General features: G+C 39.7%; 1 protein-coding gene across 21 annotated transcripts in view; it reads right to left on the bottom strand.

Annotated features, from left to right (window-relative positions):
- ENAH (ENAH actin regulator) overlaps window positions 1-19,506 on the bottom strand; it is a 145,325-nt gene that overhangs the window by 39,709 nt on the left and 86,110 nt on the right. For 16 of the 21 annotated variants that reach the window (XR_005362288.1, XM_038542839.1, XM_038542830.1 and 13 more), the window contains exon 4: window positions 4,199-4,255. The exons of the other annotated variants lie outside the window; for them this stretch is intronic. Coding sequence is in view for 15 of the 16 variants with exons in the window: in XM_038542839.1 (XP_038398767.1) it covers window positions 4,199-4,255 (57 nt within the window). In the remaining variant the exon portion in view is untranslated. The remainder of the gene's footprint in view (window positions 1-4,198; window positions 4,256-19,506) is intronic. 21 annotated transcript variants of the gene reach the window in all.

Raw genomic sequence — 19,506 nt, 5'->3', positions numbered from 1 at the left:
TTTAATGGCTTGGCATTTCCAGCCCTGGTGAAAACAAACATTTGCTAAACTTCTATATATAATTAACCTACTTATCTGAATTTTAAATATAACAGAGGTAATCTTAATAACTTTTCATTAGGGGTAAAAAAAAAAAAAGCAAACAAAAAATCAAACAAACAAACAAACAAAAAAAAAAAAACACCCAAAAAAACAAAAACCCTACATTCAAACCAACATGGCTGTCACGAGAAACTAATGACCATCCATTCCCACATACCATGTGCAATGCAGACCCATTTTTGCCATCTTGTAAAAAATGCCACTAAATATGGGACATTTGCAATATGCAATGCCTAGGATTAAAACAGAACAATCTTGAAATCTAACCCAGGAAACAAGAGAATCCAGTAAACAAGTAAATCTAGTCTGCCAGCAAATGCCAACAGATATTTTCAAAGTGATTTGTAGGCCACTAGTACCAGAAACAGGTAATAGAGAAATGCTTCTGTGTACTAAGGCAAATTCTTGGTAACTGTGCCGTACTAGGAAAGTAAACCTTGCAACTAGAAGGATAAGTTTCCTGGCAATGTGGTTCGGTACTGGCATATCCCAATTGTAGAGAAACAGATAATTTGATCTAAACTTACCTACTAAATTTTTTCCTCATGTCTTTACCCATCTCTAGATTAACCATGTAATTTGTCCTCTAAAAGACAAGTTACATGACAATTGTGGTGATGTATTTCATCAGGTTTCCTAACAGTCTGCTATTTTGAGAACCACATAAAGGAAATATTAAAATATATTAATCCCATGTCCTCAGCAACAACAACAAAATCAAAAAACTTTTTGAAGTTAAACATGCACTTAAATTTTTGCATAAATAAAAAAATAGAACTTGTGTAGTAAACAGCCTAGAATTCTTTCCTTCTTTTTGGAAGTGTACACACTGTACACTTTTTGGAAGTGTACACACTGATGTAAAAATAGACTATATATTAATAAACCACACACTAATATCTAATACTCTTAGAAGGAAAAGATGTCTTATCTCTTCCAGCAGAAGGAGAGAAAAACAGAAGATTGGGGGTGGGGGATGAACTTGGGAAAATAGAAACTATTTGGGGGAAGTATTTTTTATATCCAAAGTTACATTTATCCAAAAATATTAAATGTGAACATTTAACCTAGGCAACTCATGAGACCATTCTGGTTTATTTTTTAAAATTATAATTAAACAGCTAGATGCCAGGGGGTCAGAGAGACTTGTCCAGCATCCATCTCAAAAAAAAAAAAAAAAAAAAACAAACGCTAACACACAGCTCACATCTAGCACAAGCATTTTGACCTTAACGGTGATCCTAACAGATGAAATTCACCAATACAAATCTACCGATGTAAATTTTAACTCAAATATATAAATTCAAGAAAAGGGTATCAAAATTTCAACTCAATCCTGTTTTATTAAGCAGATTTTAAAAAAATAACAAAAGTTCAATGTAACTTAAAAATAAAGCTTGAATGAGGAATAAGGGTCTTTTAAAAGCAATTTAAAGAAACTGTTTTGAATTTTTTTTAAGTTAAAAACAAACTTGTTTTAAAAGGAAGTTTTAAAAATGTAGGAAGTATTCTCTGGCTGATATCATTAAATTATAAAAATAATTTACCACAGTTTATTCATGCAGCTAAAAAGAGGAAAGTTATAAGGAAGATCCTTTTAAAATGAGGGGAATTTTGATACAAGAAAAACTCTTAAGATTGTTTTCTATATGGTTCTTTCCATAGACATCCTCTCCGTGGAGGGCAGGAGAGGAGGGGCCTTCCCCTGGTGTCTTCTTACACCTGTATTTAAAATCTAGTTGTCCTGTTTGTTTCTTCTCCATCAGTACTATCAAGTCACCATAATGAGCACACTGAAACTCATTTGCATCTAACAATAATGCAAATACTGTAAGCACTGACTAGAAGAGTTCTGGGTCAGTCAAGACCTTTAGGGACACAATTTCCTATTTCTTTCTCATCAAGCACTCTGTAGTCGATCACACCAATGTGAGGCACTCGGCAGGAAGCAGCAACTGAGATTAGTCAAGGCTTCCAGCCACCAGTTTTCTGGACTGTAACTCTTACTTATTTCACATCGGTCATATTCCTAAATGAGTATCTGTGTCCTCACAGAATGAAAAAAAAAAAGGCACTTTCCTATCTGGTGGGCAAATGACAGCATTGTTACGAGCATCATGTGGTGGATGACAAGTCTCTTTTGGGAAGAAAGAGAAGAAATGTGAGCCTGCCTCCTCCTATAATGGTGTCATGAAGTACAGTAACTGATTTTGAGGGTTATTTCCCTGTTATATTACCATAGCCAGAGACAAGGACTGATACTAATATGTCCTGGCTAGAATTCATATAGCAGAGATGTGACTTAGTTTCTGATCAAGAAAATGTGCTCATGCCACTGATAAGTTCTCTATAAATGATGGAAATCAGAACAGAGTGTCTCTCAGATCCAGGAATGAATGGCATTTCGGTCTTGAATTAATACTGAATTTTGGCTAAAGCACATTGCACCTGCTGTCACATTTTAATTTTCACAAATCTGGTTTCACACTTAGCCACAGACTGCTTAAAAACACAGGACTAAAAGACCAATAGGTGTTATTATACACAATACAATCAAGTGTAAACTTAGCAATGTGGTAATTATATTGTTATACACCGTTAAATCAACTAAAGGTAATAATGGGGAAAATCTTCTTTTTAACACATTATTTTACAACTTAAAAAATTCACTTTTATTAAGGGCAAATCAATCTTCCCTGCAATTGGGTAAAGTGTATTATTCTGCATGTGGAACTCAAGATAGTAAGGAGCAAAGTACAGAACATCAAGTAGGTTTTCAAAATAACTAAAAAAAAACTCCTAATAACACCAATACGAGTAATAGCTCATGGCTAGTTCAAAAGGTGGCCTAAAAGAGCCCCGGGGAGGAGGCCGATAAGCACAGCTAAGAGTCACTGATTAAACCCTGGGGAGGAGGGAGTTACAAAGATCTACACCACAGGCTCACTGCTGTAACTATGTCACCTGGAGCAATCTGAAAATGGAACTTTAGGTGATTAAGAAATACATCAGAGATTTCCTTTTTGGAAATTTATCACACATGCTTCTTTGCCTAAACCAGCTGTACATAAATTTTTAAATAATTCTAAATAGAATTATGTAAAGAAACAATATCAGAAATACTGAAGAATCACATCAAAAGTGGAGTCACATGGATATAGTACATATACACAGCTGAACTGTTTATATAAAATTTTAGCAGCATTATCACTTTATAATTTTATTTCTCATAGAGTAATTGGGCCATTCAAGATATACAGGAGAAAAAAATGTTCAAATAATTACAAGTCACTTTCTGAACTTGGTTTTTCAAAACAGAAAATTTCAGAATCAAATGAGGATAAAAACAATTCAGAGGAAGGTGTGTGTGCGCGCGTGTGTGTGCATACCACACAGCTCTATCCTTGTGTTAAGGACACAAGCATGTACCTGTCTAACTGTGACTCGGGCAGCTAAGGGACACATCCAGCTCATGCGTGTGAACAATGCCTATATGTGCACACGTGTACACAGGAGTGGAAGAGCCCTCTGGAAGCCCAAGCTCATTCCTCACCTACAGGAGAAAGAAGGCTGTCACTCAGAAGCCTATCCAGTGAAGTAGCAATGGCCTCCACCTGCCTCACAACATGCATGCCCACAACTTAGCTCACGATGAGCAAAAGCTCCCTTAAGATAATCACATTCACATTCCTCAAAACATACTAAGGTGGATGTAGTATGTGGATGCGTGTGGAGCCACATACTAAGGTGAATGGAATTTTGTCCCCATTAAATTATAAATTAAAAGACTGCTTCAAACAAAATAGCTGAAAACAAAAACGAACAAACAAAACCCCCTCTCATTCGTGTTAGAAGAACTGAAGAAGGGTTAGTCTTAAGACCCTCATTCTAACTACATTCTCACTAAGAAGCCAACTCAAAAGCTGACCGAATCACCTACACGAACCACAACAGATATCACAACATAAAACGGTAGCTTGCTGTCGATCCCAAATACCACAAACCAGACTATGGCCTACGGAAACAAAAGTTATGGAAATGTGCAAGTAGTATGTAGCACAGCTTGAAAAAGTAATGGAAACATAATGTTGCTTACCACAGAAAATACATCGCAAATTAGTGCTGTCCTGGGTAGCAGCAACCTTGCTCTGGGCTGCAACAGACACCTTGGTGTTAGAAGCTTCAAAGGACAACGGGGCCATCTGAAGAACTTCACACAAACTAAAAGGTGCTTTGAAAGGTTCAAAATGTTTTTATACATACGTCCTATCTAGATCCTCATTCTGGAAGCTCTGTAATTTAATAGAAACGTATCTTCTTTAATATAAACTTTAAAGAGAGTTTTTATGTGTCATCTTATTTGTGGAAAAACCCTATAAAAAGCCACAGACCAAATGATGCACTTATAGTCTCTTTTCCGAGTTAGAGAGTGCAATCGATTTACATTTCACAATCATAGTTTAAAAAGCAAATGAAATTGCAGTAAGAGGGCCAGGATCCATGGCTGAGTTTCACAGTATCTACCCTCTTTTAGTACTGCTCATTAAGAAGACTTAGCAGCTGAAAAAAATTCAGGGGAAACACTTAAGATTAACTTTATTTACATCAGAATTCACTTCTACTAGCTGAAAGAGACAAAGCCGGTTTTTAAACAGCCTGTAGCAATTAAAGTGTTTTATAGTTATTGATGTAATAAATAAGAGTATCTTCATTGGCTTTGTACTCTGAAAAAACATCAAAACTATTCATTGTTTTACCAAGGCCACATTTTATCGTTCTCTTTTCCCTCAACATGTATATATACACAATGAAATATCTTATTAAAAACATGTGGCCACATCAAATAGGCATTTCTACATTAAAATTTACTTTAAGTAAATTTAAGAAAAAAAAAACTCAGTGAGAAAAAGGTGCTAATTTATGAAAAGTGGAAAGGCTTATATAAAATCAAGGTGACATTCAAAACTGGGATAAAAAAACAAATTTAAAAAATTCCTTAGTATTAGTGACATTCAAAACTTTACATTAATAATTTTCTATAAAATTGCAAAGAAATTCTTTTCACTGTGGGAAAGATTTTTTTCCGTTGGTAATAACCAAAAAACAATGAACAGATTAAAATATATTGATTCAAGAAAGACTGCATAAAGGCAAACAAGACAGTATCTTAGATTTCCCCTAAACTGAGTTAAGTAATACAATTTATGCTAACTAAAAAAGTTTGCACAGATTGAGAACCAAACCAATTTAAAGATTGTATATCTGAAAATGGTAATAAACCTTAATCAGAATTTTTTATCATTTTTAGAAATTAGATTAAATATCATCCAATTAAATTTATATCTTGCTTTAAAAATATTACATACAGCAGATATTTTCAAACACAAACAAAATAAGATTGATAAATGTCACCTTTGCTAAGTACTCCCAACAACCCAGTCTATTATTATTAAAGCCGCATGCACAACACTTACTGTAATGACAGGAGACCACAGGCATACATATAAAATGTCTACCAAGTCAATCATATCATTTCAAAGAAGATAAACAATTTAGCAAAATTTTAGTAGTTATATTTTAAGTTTAAAAGAATCTGTCTTACCGATATCTATAAATGACTACTTCTGTAAAAAGCTTTTATTAATAAACATGCCTGGTCTTCAGGTTTTACCCCTTCTGTTCCTTTAATTCATGTTTAAAGGAAAAAGAGAGTAAGGAAAATATAAAAACTTACAAGAAAGCCCTGAGAAGTGATCCCGTCTCGGACAGCAAAGCACCTGCCAGGCTGCATTACCAATCATTCTGGCACAGTCAGCCGATGGCTGTCAGAATGCAGGGGGACCATTGGGACTGTATGAGACCCAACATTTTCCACCAAAACTCCCATTTTTTTCACAGTTTACACTACGAGGCACCACTCTTGCACTCAGTATCTTCAGGCATCTTCTTTCTACAGACTTCTACTCCTTGCCACCACATAAAATACTGATCTCAGTTCGATCACAGTCGGCATTTCCTAAAGATGCGAGATTATTCATTCTGTAGTGTGCACACGCCTAGTGTGCCGAATGCTGATGCCACTCACTCTCTTGGCTGGGGGGGGAGGGGGTGAAGAGGGGGAAGGAAAAAGGGGAGGGGCGGAGGGGAAAGAGAAAGGGAAGAGGAGGGGAGGAGGAAGGATGGAATAGGGGAGGATGGGGGGAGAGAAGGAGGGCAGTTACTGCCCAGACTGGGCAGAAGCAGTAAGAGGATGCCTGCAGCACCCCTTTACTCTCAGGGTTATAGTCCCAGCATTCCATACCTCTCTACCTGTCCCCCAAGGGCCCAGAGGACTAATCTGGCTTGGCGCTGAGAGATGATGAATGCGCCCTGAAGGAAAGCAGGTACTGAGGACGTTAAGATGCACCAAAAAAGCAAAATTCAGCATCTACATGGGACTTTTGGAGAAGAAAACAACCTGGTCTATCAGCCACTCTGACCACAGACAGCCCTGTGGCAGCAGCTCATGCTTTTCTAATATAGTCTATAAGTGGTGATCCTCCGGCTCTGCCTACCAGTCCTCTCTCCCCTTGGGTGTTTGGTCTGAGCAGTGAGATAGAAAAGGCCTGGGTGAGAGAGTAGTCACAACCATGACAGGCTGTTTGCATCTGATCAGCATAAATGCACATTACGGCTATAGATAAAATCATTACAGCAGACCCTTAACTTCAGTTCTGAGGCAACTGGTAATGGGCTATCAACCATCTCAGCATTTTTTCTGAGGACTCAATGACATAATGTTTGCCTAAAGCTGGTTTTCCTTCGATTTACTCTCAGGAAAGCGATCTGTTGAATAGGCACATCACCAGCTTCCAAAGAGGCAGTGTTCCCACTTTTGACCATCAATATGGCCCCCAGGTATTACCCTCGTGATTGCAAAGTTCAACTACATACGTTTTGAAAGGGAATAAAAGCAAGTATGTATGTGTCTGTTCTAAGGTGTCTAGAACAGAATGCAGGAAGACCTGCAGTGGTGTGGCTGCCTGCAATAAAATAAACAAAAATAGGTACCACAGGAACACAAACTGGTGCCGCCACTATGGAAAAAATATGGAGGTTCCCCAAAAAATTAAAAATATAACCACCCTAGGATCCAGCAATCCCACTTCTGGGCATATATACAAAAGAAATGAAAACAAGATACCCAAGAAATACCAGCACCCCTATGTTTGCTGCATTATCCACAATAGTTAAGATACTGAAACAACCTAACCTCCTGTCCATCAGCAGATGAACAGATAAAAGAAAATGCAGTGTGTGACTATGTGTATGTGATAGATAATTCCATTCCAGAATATTACAGAATATATACAACGGAATATTACTCAGCTTTAAGAAGGAAATCCTGTAATTTGCAAGAACATGGATGGACCCTGCAGGCATCATGCTAAGTGGAATGAGCCAAACAGAGATAGACAAAGACTGCATAGCTTCACTTGTATGTGAACTTTAAAAAAACAAAACAAAACACCAAGCTCATAGAAAAGTGGTTGCCAGGGAGTGTGGGTGGGATAAATAGGCTGGTAAGAAGGTACAAACTTTCAGTTATATAATGAGTAAGGATTGAGGATCTAATGTAAACTTGGTGACTCTAGTTGATAGCACTGTACCTCATGCTATCACGAATTGAAGTTTGCTATAACTCACCAAAATTAATCTCTCTCTCGCTCTCGCACTCTCTGTCACACACACACACACAACACACAGAGGTAAGGTGACAAATGTGTTAATTAACTAGATAGGAGGGATCCTTTCACAAAACAAGCTATACTAGATCATCATGGCATAAATTTTTATTCTTAGATTATACTTTAATAAGACTGAAAAAATATATATACATATATATCTAGGTCTCATACTGCAAGGCTTCATGCCAGCAGACATGAGAATTACAGCAAAGAGCAAACTGTGTGTTCAGAGTGATGGCATTTTTTTTTTTTTTTAAATTTATGATAGTCACACAGAGAGAGAGAGAGAGGCAGAGACACAGGCAGAGGGAGAAGCAGGCTCCATGCACCGGGAGCCTGATGTGGGATTGGATCCCGGGTCTCCAGGATCGCGCCCTGGGCCAAAGGCAGGCGCCAAACCGCTGTGCCACCCAGGGATCCCCGATGGCATTTTTTAAGTGGCATTTTAATACTTCTTCAAAAAAATTTCATTGTTTTAAAATATGTGCAGTTTTTAATAAAGAAAATCTTTAAAGATCTCAGGAAATTGAGCATCATGAATCTATAGCCATATGAAAGACGGCCAACATATAAACCTCTCCCATGTCGTTGTGCCAATTCTTAGGCAGACTGTATATGTGATCCCTCCTTCATTTCTTTGATCTTTCCTCAATTTAAGGCCTCAGATACATTTTATTCCTTTCTTAGCAAATGTTAGATGGCTGCTAACGGCTGACAAACTGCAGATAACCCATTAGAGGTTTGAACAGCAATAGTCCCAACATGCCCCCTAGCCCACACCTATTTTGTAGACCTTTTATTTTCAGCTGTGGAATCAATGACTCTGAAGCCAGCTAAAGAAAGCTTTAGAGTCAACCAGAAGTAAGAAGACCTGTAATGTACCAATCCTGCCACATCCTAACAACCATACCATGTTCCCTTCTGTGCAGAACAGAGCTGTCCACCAACCACCTTACAAGCACCCCCTGCCCTCTGCCACCACAGGCATTGTGAGGCACAGGTGCAGTCAGGCAGGGCTTCAACAGGTCAGCGCACTGCTGGATTGCTAGCTGAGTCTCTAACCAGCACTGGGATCCACTCAGTGACACAAACCAGAAACCCAGAGCCCTCCTCACCCCTTCTCTTTTGTTATGACTAGTTAATCTACTGCCAAGTCCCTTCCTGCAACCTTGAAATCTCACTCTCCAAATGGCCTTCATTGCCACACATTATGCTCCATGACCTCTTGTCCAGACTGTGGTTTTCAAAGGGGGTGCGTTTATCCCAGACCACTAAACAAACACTGGGCTGGGAAAGAAAACGGCAGCGCTTCTATTTCTGTTCATTTTTCTCTCATCCTTTTTCTTTTTCTATGTTTCTCACTGTTCTCAAGATAAATCTCAAACTCTAGGGCCTTCTCTCCATGCTATGACACTGCCTCCCATCCGGTTCATGCTGTCTCCCTATACTCTAGGCATGTCTTTCCATCTTTCAAACATGCTCTCAGGGTTCCTCATTCTGAAGGGCCGCCTTACAGGTGCCCATGCCTTCTGTCCACAGCAGTCATCTCTGGGTCAGCAAGAGTATTTCCTTCTGAGCCAACTACAACTTGCTAGTAGTACAAAACTCAACTGGAGTTCAGACAATGAAGACAAGTAGTCCCCCTCCTTCACTAGGAGTTCTTTCTCCTACTTCAAGTTTTTATCATGTTTTTTCCTGTTAGCCACTCAAAAAACTTAAAAGAATGTAATAAGCATAAAGATAAAATTAGGTAATTATCAAATTTTTTAAGAAATATGAAGATCTGTCTAAAGACTTTGGAGCAGGGATCCCTGGGTGGCGCAGCGGTTTAGCGCCTGCCTTTGGCCCAGGGCGCGATCCTGGAGATCCGGGATCGAATCCCACGTCAGGCTCCCGGTGCATTGAGCCTGCTTCTCCCTCTGCCTGTGTCTCTGCCTCTCTCTCTCTCACTGTGTGCCTATCATAAATAAAAAAAAAAAAGACTTTGGAGCAAAGTTTTAATACAATATTCCAATTTAGGCAAAGTGGTCCACTTGGACCTTGGACCAAACCTCCACTTGGACCAAAGTGAGATAGAAGAAACGGACCTGCAACAGCCTTCAAAACTGGAGTCTGGCGGCGGGTGGGGGGTGACAAAGGTGTCCAGCTCAGTAGGCAAGACTCATGGTAGGCGCACATTCAGTGACATGAGGATGTCTCAGATCCTACGTAAGGAAACTCAGACAACCTCACTGCTGTATCCACACAGAAGGAGTTGAAATGAAACCCCTGTAACCAAGAAAAGTGTTTGCACTCTAACCGTACAACACACCAACTTTCAAAGACCAGGTCTCCTTTCCTACTTTTACAAGACAGAGAATTAAAAGAATAAAAAAAAAAGTATAAAGTTTCTAAGCTAAATGGTCTTGGACATGGGAAAAAAATGAAGCTGGGCAACTGTGGGCAGATAAACTGAGCCTGGAGGCAAACAAATCTGAGATTTCACAAATCCGTTAAGCACTTCCCTCTATTTACATTCAGCTCAGCACACAGTTCCACTACAGTTCACCACAGTTTAATATGTGGAGTTTCTCTAAACTAAAGAATCTGCAGAAGGCCTTCTGCTTTGCTTTTAAGCTTATTTTTTAAAATGCAAGGATTCAGTCATTACTTTCACTGTACACCAGTCATGCAACTTTAAAATAAGAAAGCTAGCTGTTGAAATCAGTCCACAGAGCATGCCTGGACACAGGACACATATTTTTTATTATGGTTTACTTTTCAAACTGCCATGCGTGACACATGCTACAAGATGCCTCAACTGTGAAAGCATCACAGTAAATAAAAGCCGGTTACAAAAAAAAAAAAAAAAAAAAAGGCCGGTTACAAAAGACCACATATCATATGATTCCATGAACATGCAAAGTCCAAAACAGGCAAATCTACAGAGAGTAGATCAGGGGTTGCTAGGGGCAGGGAAGGGTGGTGGTGACAGCGTAAGGGTCTGAGGCTTCTTTCTGGTATGAATGATAAAAACTCTCAAAGGTTGCCTGTGCTGATGGCTGCTCAGCCCAGTGAAAGCACAATGAACCACTGAATAGTATGCTTCACACAGGTAAACTGCACAGTATGTGAAGTAAAGCTCAATAAAGCTATGAAGGAAAAAAAAATAGTGCTGGGTTTTTGTGTTCTTCATCTCAAAACCGTCTTTAAGACAAACTTGAAAAATATTTCAATGCCTATCACCTTTCCCTTATGGAAAATATAAAAGGTGATTATCTCTGGGTGGTAGGATTTTAGGTTTTCTTTTTTCTTTACTTTCTTCTTTATGCTTTTCTTTACTGCTTAAAATTCTTTTTTTTTTTTAATTCTTATAATAAGCACACGACTTTTTAATCAGAAGAAAGAATTCCTTATTTTCCCTTGAAAAACAAAATGTTATGCTGGAAGTTACAGTTCCATCAGCAAGAGCTCTTGCTGGGTGAGGTCCCTCCAGGCTCTGGCCTCGGACCTATGAAATGGATACAAACAATGAAGAAAGTGACTCGAGTTAATAATACTAGGGTGACGAGGGTCTGGAAAAGCTTGTGAACCAGGACCTAGATGCCCTTTCCAAACTTGAGAGCTAGTGTGGGAAGGCCTGTGGCAGTTCCTCTGCCAGCAGGTTCTTTTTCAGCAGGAACCAACACCTCCTGATTTCAGCAGGAATCAACCCCCCCTTCTTAGGTGGGGACTCTGAATACCTGTGCACTTGGGATGGTTTTTACCCTAGAACAGAAGTTTCCCTCTCCACAGGGTCCAGTGCCTAGCTCTCACCTTTTCTGCACAGGAATTCCAGATAATCCAGCATGGAAACCAAGAAGCAACTTCTACCAAAAACCACACAGGGCAACTAATACAACAAAGGCGTCCAAATTTATTTTGAGAATCTAAAATATGTAAAGTTGTATTAAGAGAAGAGTTTGGTTAAATACATGAAGCAAAACAAAACAAAACAAAACAAAAAATAAAATAAAATAAAATAAATACATAAAGCACAAAATAAGCTGGGCTTGATCACATGATCCAGGGTTTCCACCTAGGCTGCTGGCGTGGGGGGTTGGGGGGGGGGGGTGCTGTCATCGACCATGAACTCACCCTGTTGACTGAACACCAGGAGCTTCAGTCTCTGAAATTTAATTATATCCACAACAATATATACCTTTATGTCCCTACTTTTTTTATTTTAAAGATTTTATTATTTTTTAAAAGATTTTTATTTGACAAAGAGCACGTGCACAGGCACAAGCAGAAGGAGCAGCAGAGGGAGAGGGAGAAGCAGGCTCCTCACTGATCAGGGAGCCCATACACAGGGCTCGATCCCAGGACCCTGAGATCATGACCTGAGCCAATGGCAGACGCTTCACCAACTGAGCCATGCAGGCGCCCCATGTCCCTACTCTTTAAATACAGTGTCTCATGATTAGTGATTAGTAGGCTATATATAAACTCTGCTGCCAATTCAAACTTGATGTTTGTGAAGGTGATGAAGCATTGTGTTTTTATTCAGACAAAGAATAAGGAAACAAAGTTAGTGTCACAGGTTCCCATTCTTAATACTCAGTAAATGTTACTCAATAAAGTACTTCTTTTTCAGGAAAACTGTACACTAAATACTTATCATCTTTTAAATTATATTTTTAGCATTTTAATCTTTAGGTTTATATTATTCTACTTTCTTCATTAGACATTTTTCATGTTAAATCTGAATCTTTTAACTACTCATCCTCTATAAGTAAGATATAAAAGCAGCAGCAACAGCAACTAATTGTTATTTAAAAACAAAATGAGGGGGGACCGCAGTATCAGCAAGAACCCAGAAGGAAACATGATAAAACCCAGCACCACCCACTAGAGCCTAAGGTCTTTCCAACATACTATGTGATTGCTAAGTTCTTACTTTATATTATCTACTCAGAGTTAGGGGTCTGCCTCACTGGACTTGAAGATACTCAGAGGTCACGTCTGTACCATATTCATCATCCTATTACAAGCAACCAGCATTTCCAGCTTGGCACGGAGTAATTATTACATTTGTTTAACTAAAGTGGTTTTTGGGAGGCTTAGTAGTTGAGTGTTTGCCTTTGGCTCAGATCATGATCCTGGGGTCCTGGGATCGAGTCCCTCATAGGGCTCCCCACAGTGAGCCTGCTTCTCCCTCTGCCCATGTCTCTGCCCCTCTTCCTGTGTCTCTCACGGATAAATAAAATCTTTTTAAATTTAGAAAAATAAAGGTTTTTTTTTCAGAATCGATGCAATTAAACAGAACTTATTGAAGGCATACGGTGTGCTAGCAGTCATCTAAGTACCTTTACGTATATCAATCCATCTAAATGAACGTAAATATGAGAATGAATGAATCTGTACATAATTTTACTAAAAAGGAGAGGTATACAAGACCAGAAATATTTCAACAAAAGTCAGGGAAATAAAATTGCTTTTAAATTTAAAAAACTAACCTTTATTTGGACAGAGAAGTGGGGGGGGGGGGGGAGGTCCTGTAAGGCCTAATTCAGTATAATATAAAGAAGAACTCAGAAAATCTATCTGAAATTTTTAATGCACTGCAAGATTGGGATCCCTCAAGCTCACAGGAAAGAATTAATTCTTTAAAAAGCAAGAAAGCAGCCTCATCCACAGCTACTTCCCAGAGAGAAGAAATTCAGGTGAAGCCAAGTTCTGGCCCAGTTCTTACAACCAAGAGCCCTCAGAAGGCAGGCATGACTTCAGAAACCAGGGTGTCTTCAGAAGGCAACCTGGCTGTGTATCCTCTTAACAAGCTCAGCCTGAACTTGTCATAAGCAAGTGTACACTTGACAAGCCACATGCAGGGACCCGGGACGGTCACTATGGTGGTCACAGGAAGATGAAGTGCACAAGAAAACACTGATGGAAGTCCTAACAAGTTGCTCTAGATCACACTTTACCAAGTAAGAGAAGTACAAACTGCACTAACAGACAAGGCAGAAGCATCAGAGTCCTGAACACCTAGTGCTTGCGTGGAATGCGATCCTCGAAAATAAAACCACACTATCCCAACTGAAGCAGAGTGTTTATTTAAAAGTGAAGAGATGTACTTCAAGCTGATTTCCCCAAAGAATAGTATGTCCCCCTTTGGAATAGTAAAACAGTCATGCCTTTGTAAGGACAGAGTTCTAGACACTCCAAATCCATTCACGGAAAAAATACCATCAGTTACTCTTAAGGCATTAAATATACTTAAGAGCTGTTTATAGATCACATCTTAGTCCAAATTAGGAGGACTGTAGGTTACATTTTTTAAAAATGTATGTATGTGTCTTTTGGCCTTCAGCAGACAAGACACTTTAAATAACTTGATCTGTATGCCAAGAGAACCTGCTAGGAAAGACAAGCATTGTCACTAACTTTGGTTCTGTCAAATTTATTTATATAATCCAGAAATCAAGAGTTTAAAGTGTTCTGAGAAAACATTAAGTCCCACCCACAGTGGTGAAAGAAGAAACAGAAAGCCAAGGACCTGGATGCAGGGAGAGTGTTTACTTGATACAGAATCAAAAGGGGCTGCCTCTAGAGAACCAAGAGCCATGTTAAGGACTCTGCACTTTGTTCTAAAAACAGCAGAAAGCTCCCAGAAGACTACGTGGTGCCCACAACAGCAGGAGTACAAAATCAACAGAAGGTCTGTCCTAAGTAGTACTTAGAGAAGAGATGAGAAACTCACTTCCTGGGAATTAATGTTACTTATCCAGTCAATATCCTCAAATTGGGTATGTATAATTCTGAGGCCTACATATATGAAGACTAGTGACTCTAAATCTGAGTAAGAAAAAGTAACTATTTGTGTTTAGTACAGCATTACCACAGTAAAGATCAGGATGTTATTTGCAAAGGAAACTCCTTACTATAAATGTATCTCTTCCTACGTGAACAACACTGTCATAACCAAATGCCCCTGAAAATTTCCAGAAAACAGTAGCCATTTGTTTTCTGGTGTGCATTTTCTCAGAAATTGCAAAAGCCTGCAGAAATAGCAGGTCTATCTTATAAGGACTATTTCCAGTGTCTGCCCATGATCAGCACACTGTTTGCTTACTACACCTCACAACTGCCACTCTGTACCCCCTCTGTACCACTCGTGAGGTTCACGCTGCCCTGCAGACATTTCTGACCATGTCGGTCTACTCTATCCAGTCAGTAGGCCCTCTAGGTCCACGATTCTGAATTACTTGCTTCTGTTTCTTTCATAGAGTGTAACATGGCACCTTATAAGATTATAAATAATTCAGTACCCTTTTCTTCTTTTAGATTACGAGACCACCTACCTCTTAGGAATTTTCTATGGATTAAGGAAACAATATCCTTTATATATATGATACTGATTTCAAGGATACCACTGTTTAATACCATCTTCAAAAGATTGATTAGAATTTTTCTGTCTTGGGATGCCTGGGTGGCTCAGCGATTGAGCGTCTGCCTTCGGCTTGGCTCAGGGCATGATCCCATGGTCCCAGGATCGAGTCCCACATCGGGCTCCCTGAGTGGAGCCTGCTTCTCCCTCTGCCTGTGTCTCTGCCTCTCTCTCTCTGTCTCTCATGGATAAATAAATAAAATCTTTAAAAAAAAAAAAAAGGAATTTTTCTGTCTTGTCTAGAACATAAAAATAGAAGTGCCCAATGTTCACTTGGAGGCACCACTGTATATGTGCTCTTTGCTGGATACAAACACACAAAAGCCCACAAAACACCACAATTCAGCTGTAAGAACGCCTGGGCAGACGTGGCTGCCATTGTGATGTTGTGATTGGTCTCACCAAAGAAGTAGTTCCATCAATCTGGTTCTCATCATCAATGAAGAACAAGATAGATTCCACTCTATTAGAGCGTCTCCCTACTCCCTACATCCTTAATTAAAGATGGAAAGGTCCTACAAAACAGGTATCGGGGGATCCCTGGGTGGCTCAGTGGTTTAGCACCTGCCTTCGGCCCAGGGCGTGATCCTGGAGTCCCGGGATCAGGCTCCCTGCATGGAGCCTGCTTCTCCCTCTGCCTGTGTGTCTGCCTCTCTCTCTCTCTCTCTCTCTCTGTGTGTGTGTGTCTCTCATGCATAAATAAATAAAATCTTAAAAAGAAAAAAAAAAAAAACAGGTATCAGAATGTGACACCCAGCAAATGCTCCTCCCACTTATAGGCAAAAAAGTGATTAAAATTCAGGAATACAAGTAAAGTAACTGTATATAAATTACTATTCTCATGCAGTAAAACATGCAAATAAGGATGGCATCCTCAGATCACTGCAGCGCCATTAATTAAATTTTAAGCTAACTTTAAAATAAGCTGAGAAATGTCATCCCCAGCTAGACCTGCATTAGACAATACCTTACAAGATGCCCACTGCCAGAGAAGCAGAGAAACAAGAATGAGAGTCAGGAAGAATATAGTGTCTGTCTGACAACTTCAGGCTCAGGTCACCTTCTCTAAGACCATGACATGTAGATTAATCACAAAAATCTTATCTGTCTCTTTTGCTCATTCAGTCACACCAATCTTGGAGCAGGACAAGATTTCCTAAGGCCGCCCCCTAAGACTAAAGCCATGCCCATGAACAATGCAGTATAAGACCTGAGTTATAGCCACACTGAAAAGCAGCTTTCCTCAAACAGCTAGTGATCTGGAACTTAAAAGTCTAGAAGCAACTATTTTAAAGTTTATTTATTATAAATCATAATTCCCATTTTATGAATATATAACTCATCTATTAGAACATAATTGTGAAAATCCCAAGAGAAGTCACAACTGTACCAATGAGAAACCAAAAGAATGCGAACTTCTAAGAGGCAGAGCTAAAACAGCAACAGTGGTCACCAGTGTTGGATACAAGATGGTTTCAAATCTCATCACTGGGAAATTTTTATCCATGCAGCATGAAATAAGGCTACCAGACCTCCACGCTCCCTGTCACTGACAGGATGAGCAGGACAGGAATGATGTCTGTACTCTGTCTACTCCTCCACCATGCCCAGCCCCCAGGAAGTCCTCTTGCTGGGAAGGAGAGAAGAACACTGGAAGAAAGGCTTCTCTGTTAGAAGCAAAGCTGGGCTTATCTTAGAGAAACAGAATCTTACACTAAGGAGATAGAAAATACGGAATCATCAATTCTCATCTGGAGACGATCTTATCCAGTAGACAAGAGTCCTTTGCTAGGCTGCCTGGAAAGGATAAAAGCCACTGGAATTCTCTTCTCAGTCAAGAGTCTCCATGATGATCGATGAAGGCAGTCATCCTCAAGGGTCCTGGTCATGGGCCCCTCACACTTTTCAACATCATTAAAGACCCTCAACAGCTCTTGTTTAGGTGAATCATGGCTACTGTTATTTTCTGTATTAAATAAACAATATCTACCAGTTTTAATTTCTAGTAATTCATTTTAAAAAATAACAAAAATTATTGTAACAATTACTCTCCAAAACAAAAATTATTTCCCAAATAAAAAATAGTATCCAGGATAACAAGGTTTTATATTTTTACAAATCTCTTCAATGTTTGGCTTAGAACACAGCTGGATTGTTTTATTTACTTTTGCATTCAGTATGCTGCAGTACCTTGTTTTGGCTGAAGTGTAAGAAGGAAAAAAGAGTGCCTTACAGACCTCCTGAAACGGTCTAGGAGAGGGACCTCAAGGTTTCCTGGAGCACATTTTTCAAACCCTGAGTTAGAGCTTTCAACTCAAGATTTCTAATGCTACACATGGTTTAGCCCAGAGAAAATGAGAATATGGAGAAAAATCAGGTGGAGACCCCAATCCAGGGATGACATCAATCCCTCCCAATGATGAGGGGATGATGAGGGCATCTACAAATGAGTGGTAGCTACAAGGTAAACGTTCATTCAAACTGTCCCCCTAGTGACCAAGAACTAGATATGGAGTCATTCCAATTATTACTCATTATAAATGCTGGAGGACAGGGCTGTAGTGAACAATCGAGAAAGAAGGATGTGATACCTCGGTACTTATCATCTGCACTAATCCACAGTCACTTTTAGTCCCAGAACTTCAGGTAGTTCCTGCAGGTGAATGGGAGACCAGAAAGCAGAGGCAAAAAGGAAGGCCAAGGGACAGAACCCACGAGAGGCAGCCTTCCCAGGGAATGTGCCTCTGGTGCACCCACTGAAAGGGCACCTATGTTCCATCCTGAGGAGAACAGAGATGTATCACCCAAATCACTTTCCAGATGCACTCAGTCCCCCCAGGAAGCCCAGCTGAGAAATGTGGACACACAGGTTAGAAACTGAGGCCTGGTGGTACAGCAGGCAGAGCACAGGAAACAGAAGTCTATCTCAGCAGCGCCTGACCTGTTGCACAGCTGGAAACCCTTTTATTACTTTAACGAGTACCCCCACCCCCGGGACTAGATGTTTGGAGGGCACCCATCCAGAGAACCTTCTTTCACAACTAATTAAATCAGATATGCAACTGGTCATGTTTTCAAATCAGGTAATGGGACTATTTAAACTTTTCTTATCAGTATCTTGGCACAGTCACAAAATCACAAAAGATCCAAAAATTCCTAAAATGTCAACAAGTCAATCAGAACTTCTTTCTCATCGGTTTTAGATTAAGTATCTCTACAAAGAGCTGGTAAATTTTAGTTCCAAGCAAAAAAGCTTAATATGGAATTAGTGGTTTTAGCAACCCTATCACTGGGATGTGTGGTATACAACAGTGTTCTTTTAGCTTTCTAAAACCCAGGAGATTATCTCACAACTTCAGTTGTTTTATAGGAGTCTCGTAGGTAACAAACTGAAAATCACTGCTCTAATATGAAAGGAATCATCTCCTATAGTAAAGGACATTCGCATGTAACACTCATGCAAACTGTCAATACGTTACTAAGCGAGAGGTGACGTCTGGGTGGCTCAGTTGGTTGGGCTTCCTGCTCTTGGTTTCGGCTCAGGTCATGATCTTGGGGTTGTAGGATCGAGCCCCATGTCAGGCTCTGAGCTCACCAGGGAGTCATTTGCTTGGGACTCTCTCTCTCTCTCCCTTGGCTCCTCCCCCCTTCCCTTGTATGTGTGCATGTGCATGATCTCTCCCTCTATTATAATAAATAAATCAATCTTTAAAAAAAAATTTACTAAACTTGGGGCTGAATAGATTTGCTAATTTCATTTTAAAGTCTGAAAAGAAATTTGCCCCTACTGTAAGCTACCTGAAGACAATATTGTGACTATATACCCTTTTTTTCTGAAACCTGGACTTAGGTTCACAATAAAAATCAACTTCATGCTGAACTATGTTTTCGTGTTCGCCTTTTTCTCCCAATCTTAGGACTGTCTTTACCTAACAGTCGTACCACAGCATGATGCTGCAGACACGGTGTTCTCCCCAGATGTCTGCCACTGTTGTGGAAAAGAAGTAGCCAGAATTCTTCCATAATGAAACAGCACCTAAGGGGGCGAGGCACTAGAACAATATCGGCTTCCTGCAAGCTCACCTGACTCTCACTACAATCTCTTTCCCGCTTCTATTTTCCCCTCTATTCTCATGATTTCTGTCTCTACTAGGCAATTTCATACTTATTCCCCCGCCTCCAGCAGCTCCCTTTTCAAACTACTGCCAGCTTTCTGAAGTACAGCTCTGTTCCCATTATTCCAGCTGCTTGAACACTCACACTGTAACG

The sequence above is a fragment of the Canis lupus genome, chromosome 7, assembly GCF_011100685.1.
Source record: "Canis lupus familiaris isolate Mischka breed German Shepherd chromosome 7, alternate assembly UU_Cfam_GSD_1.0, whole genome shotgun sequence".
In the NCBI taxonomy this organism is placed as follows: domain Eukaryota; kingdom Metazoa; phylum Chordata; class Mammalia; order Carnivora; family Canidae; genus Canis; species Canis lupus.
Note: the sequence above shows the minus strand (reverse complement) of the source record. Positions and strands in the feature narration are given on the sequence as shown.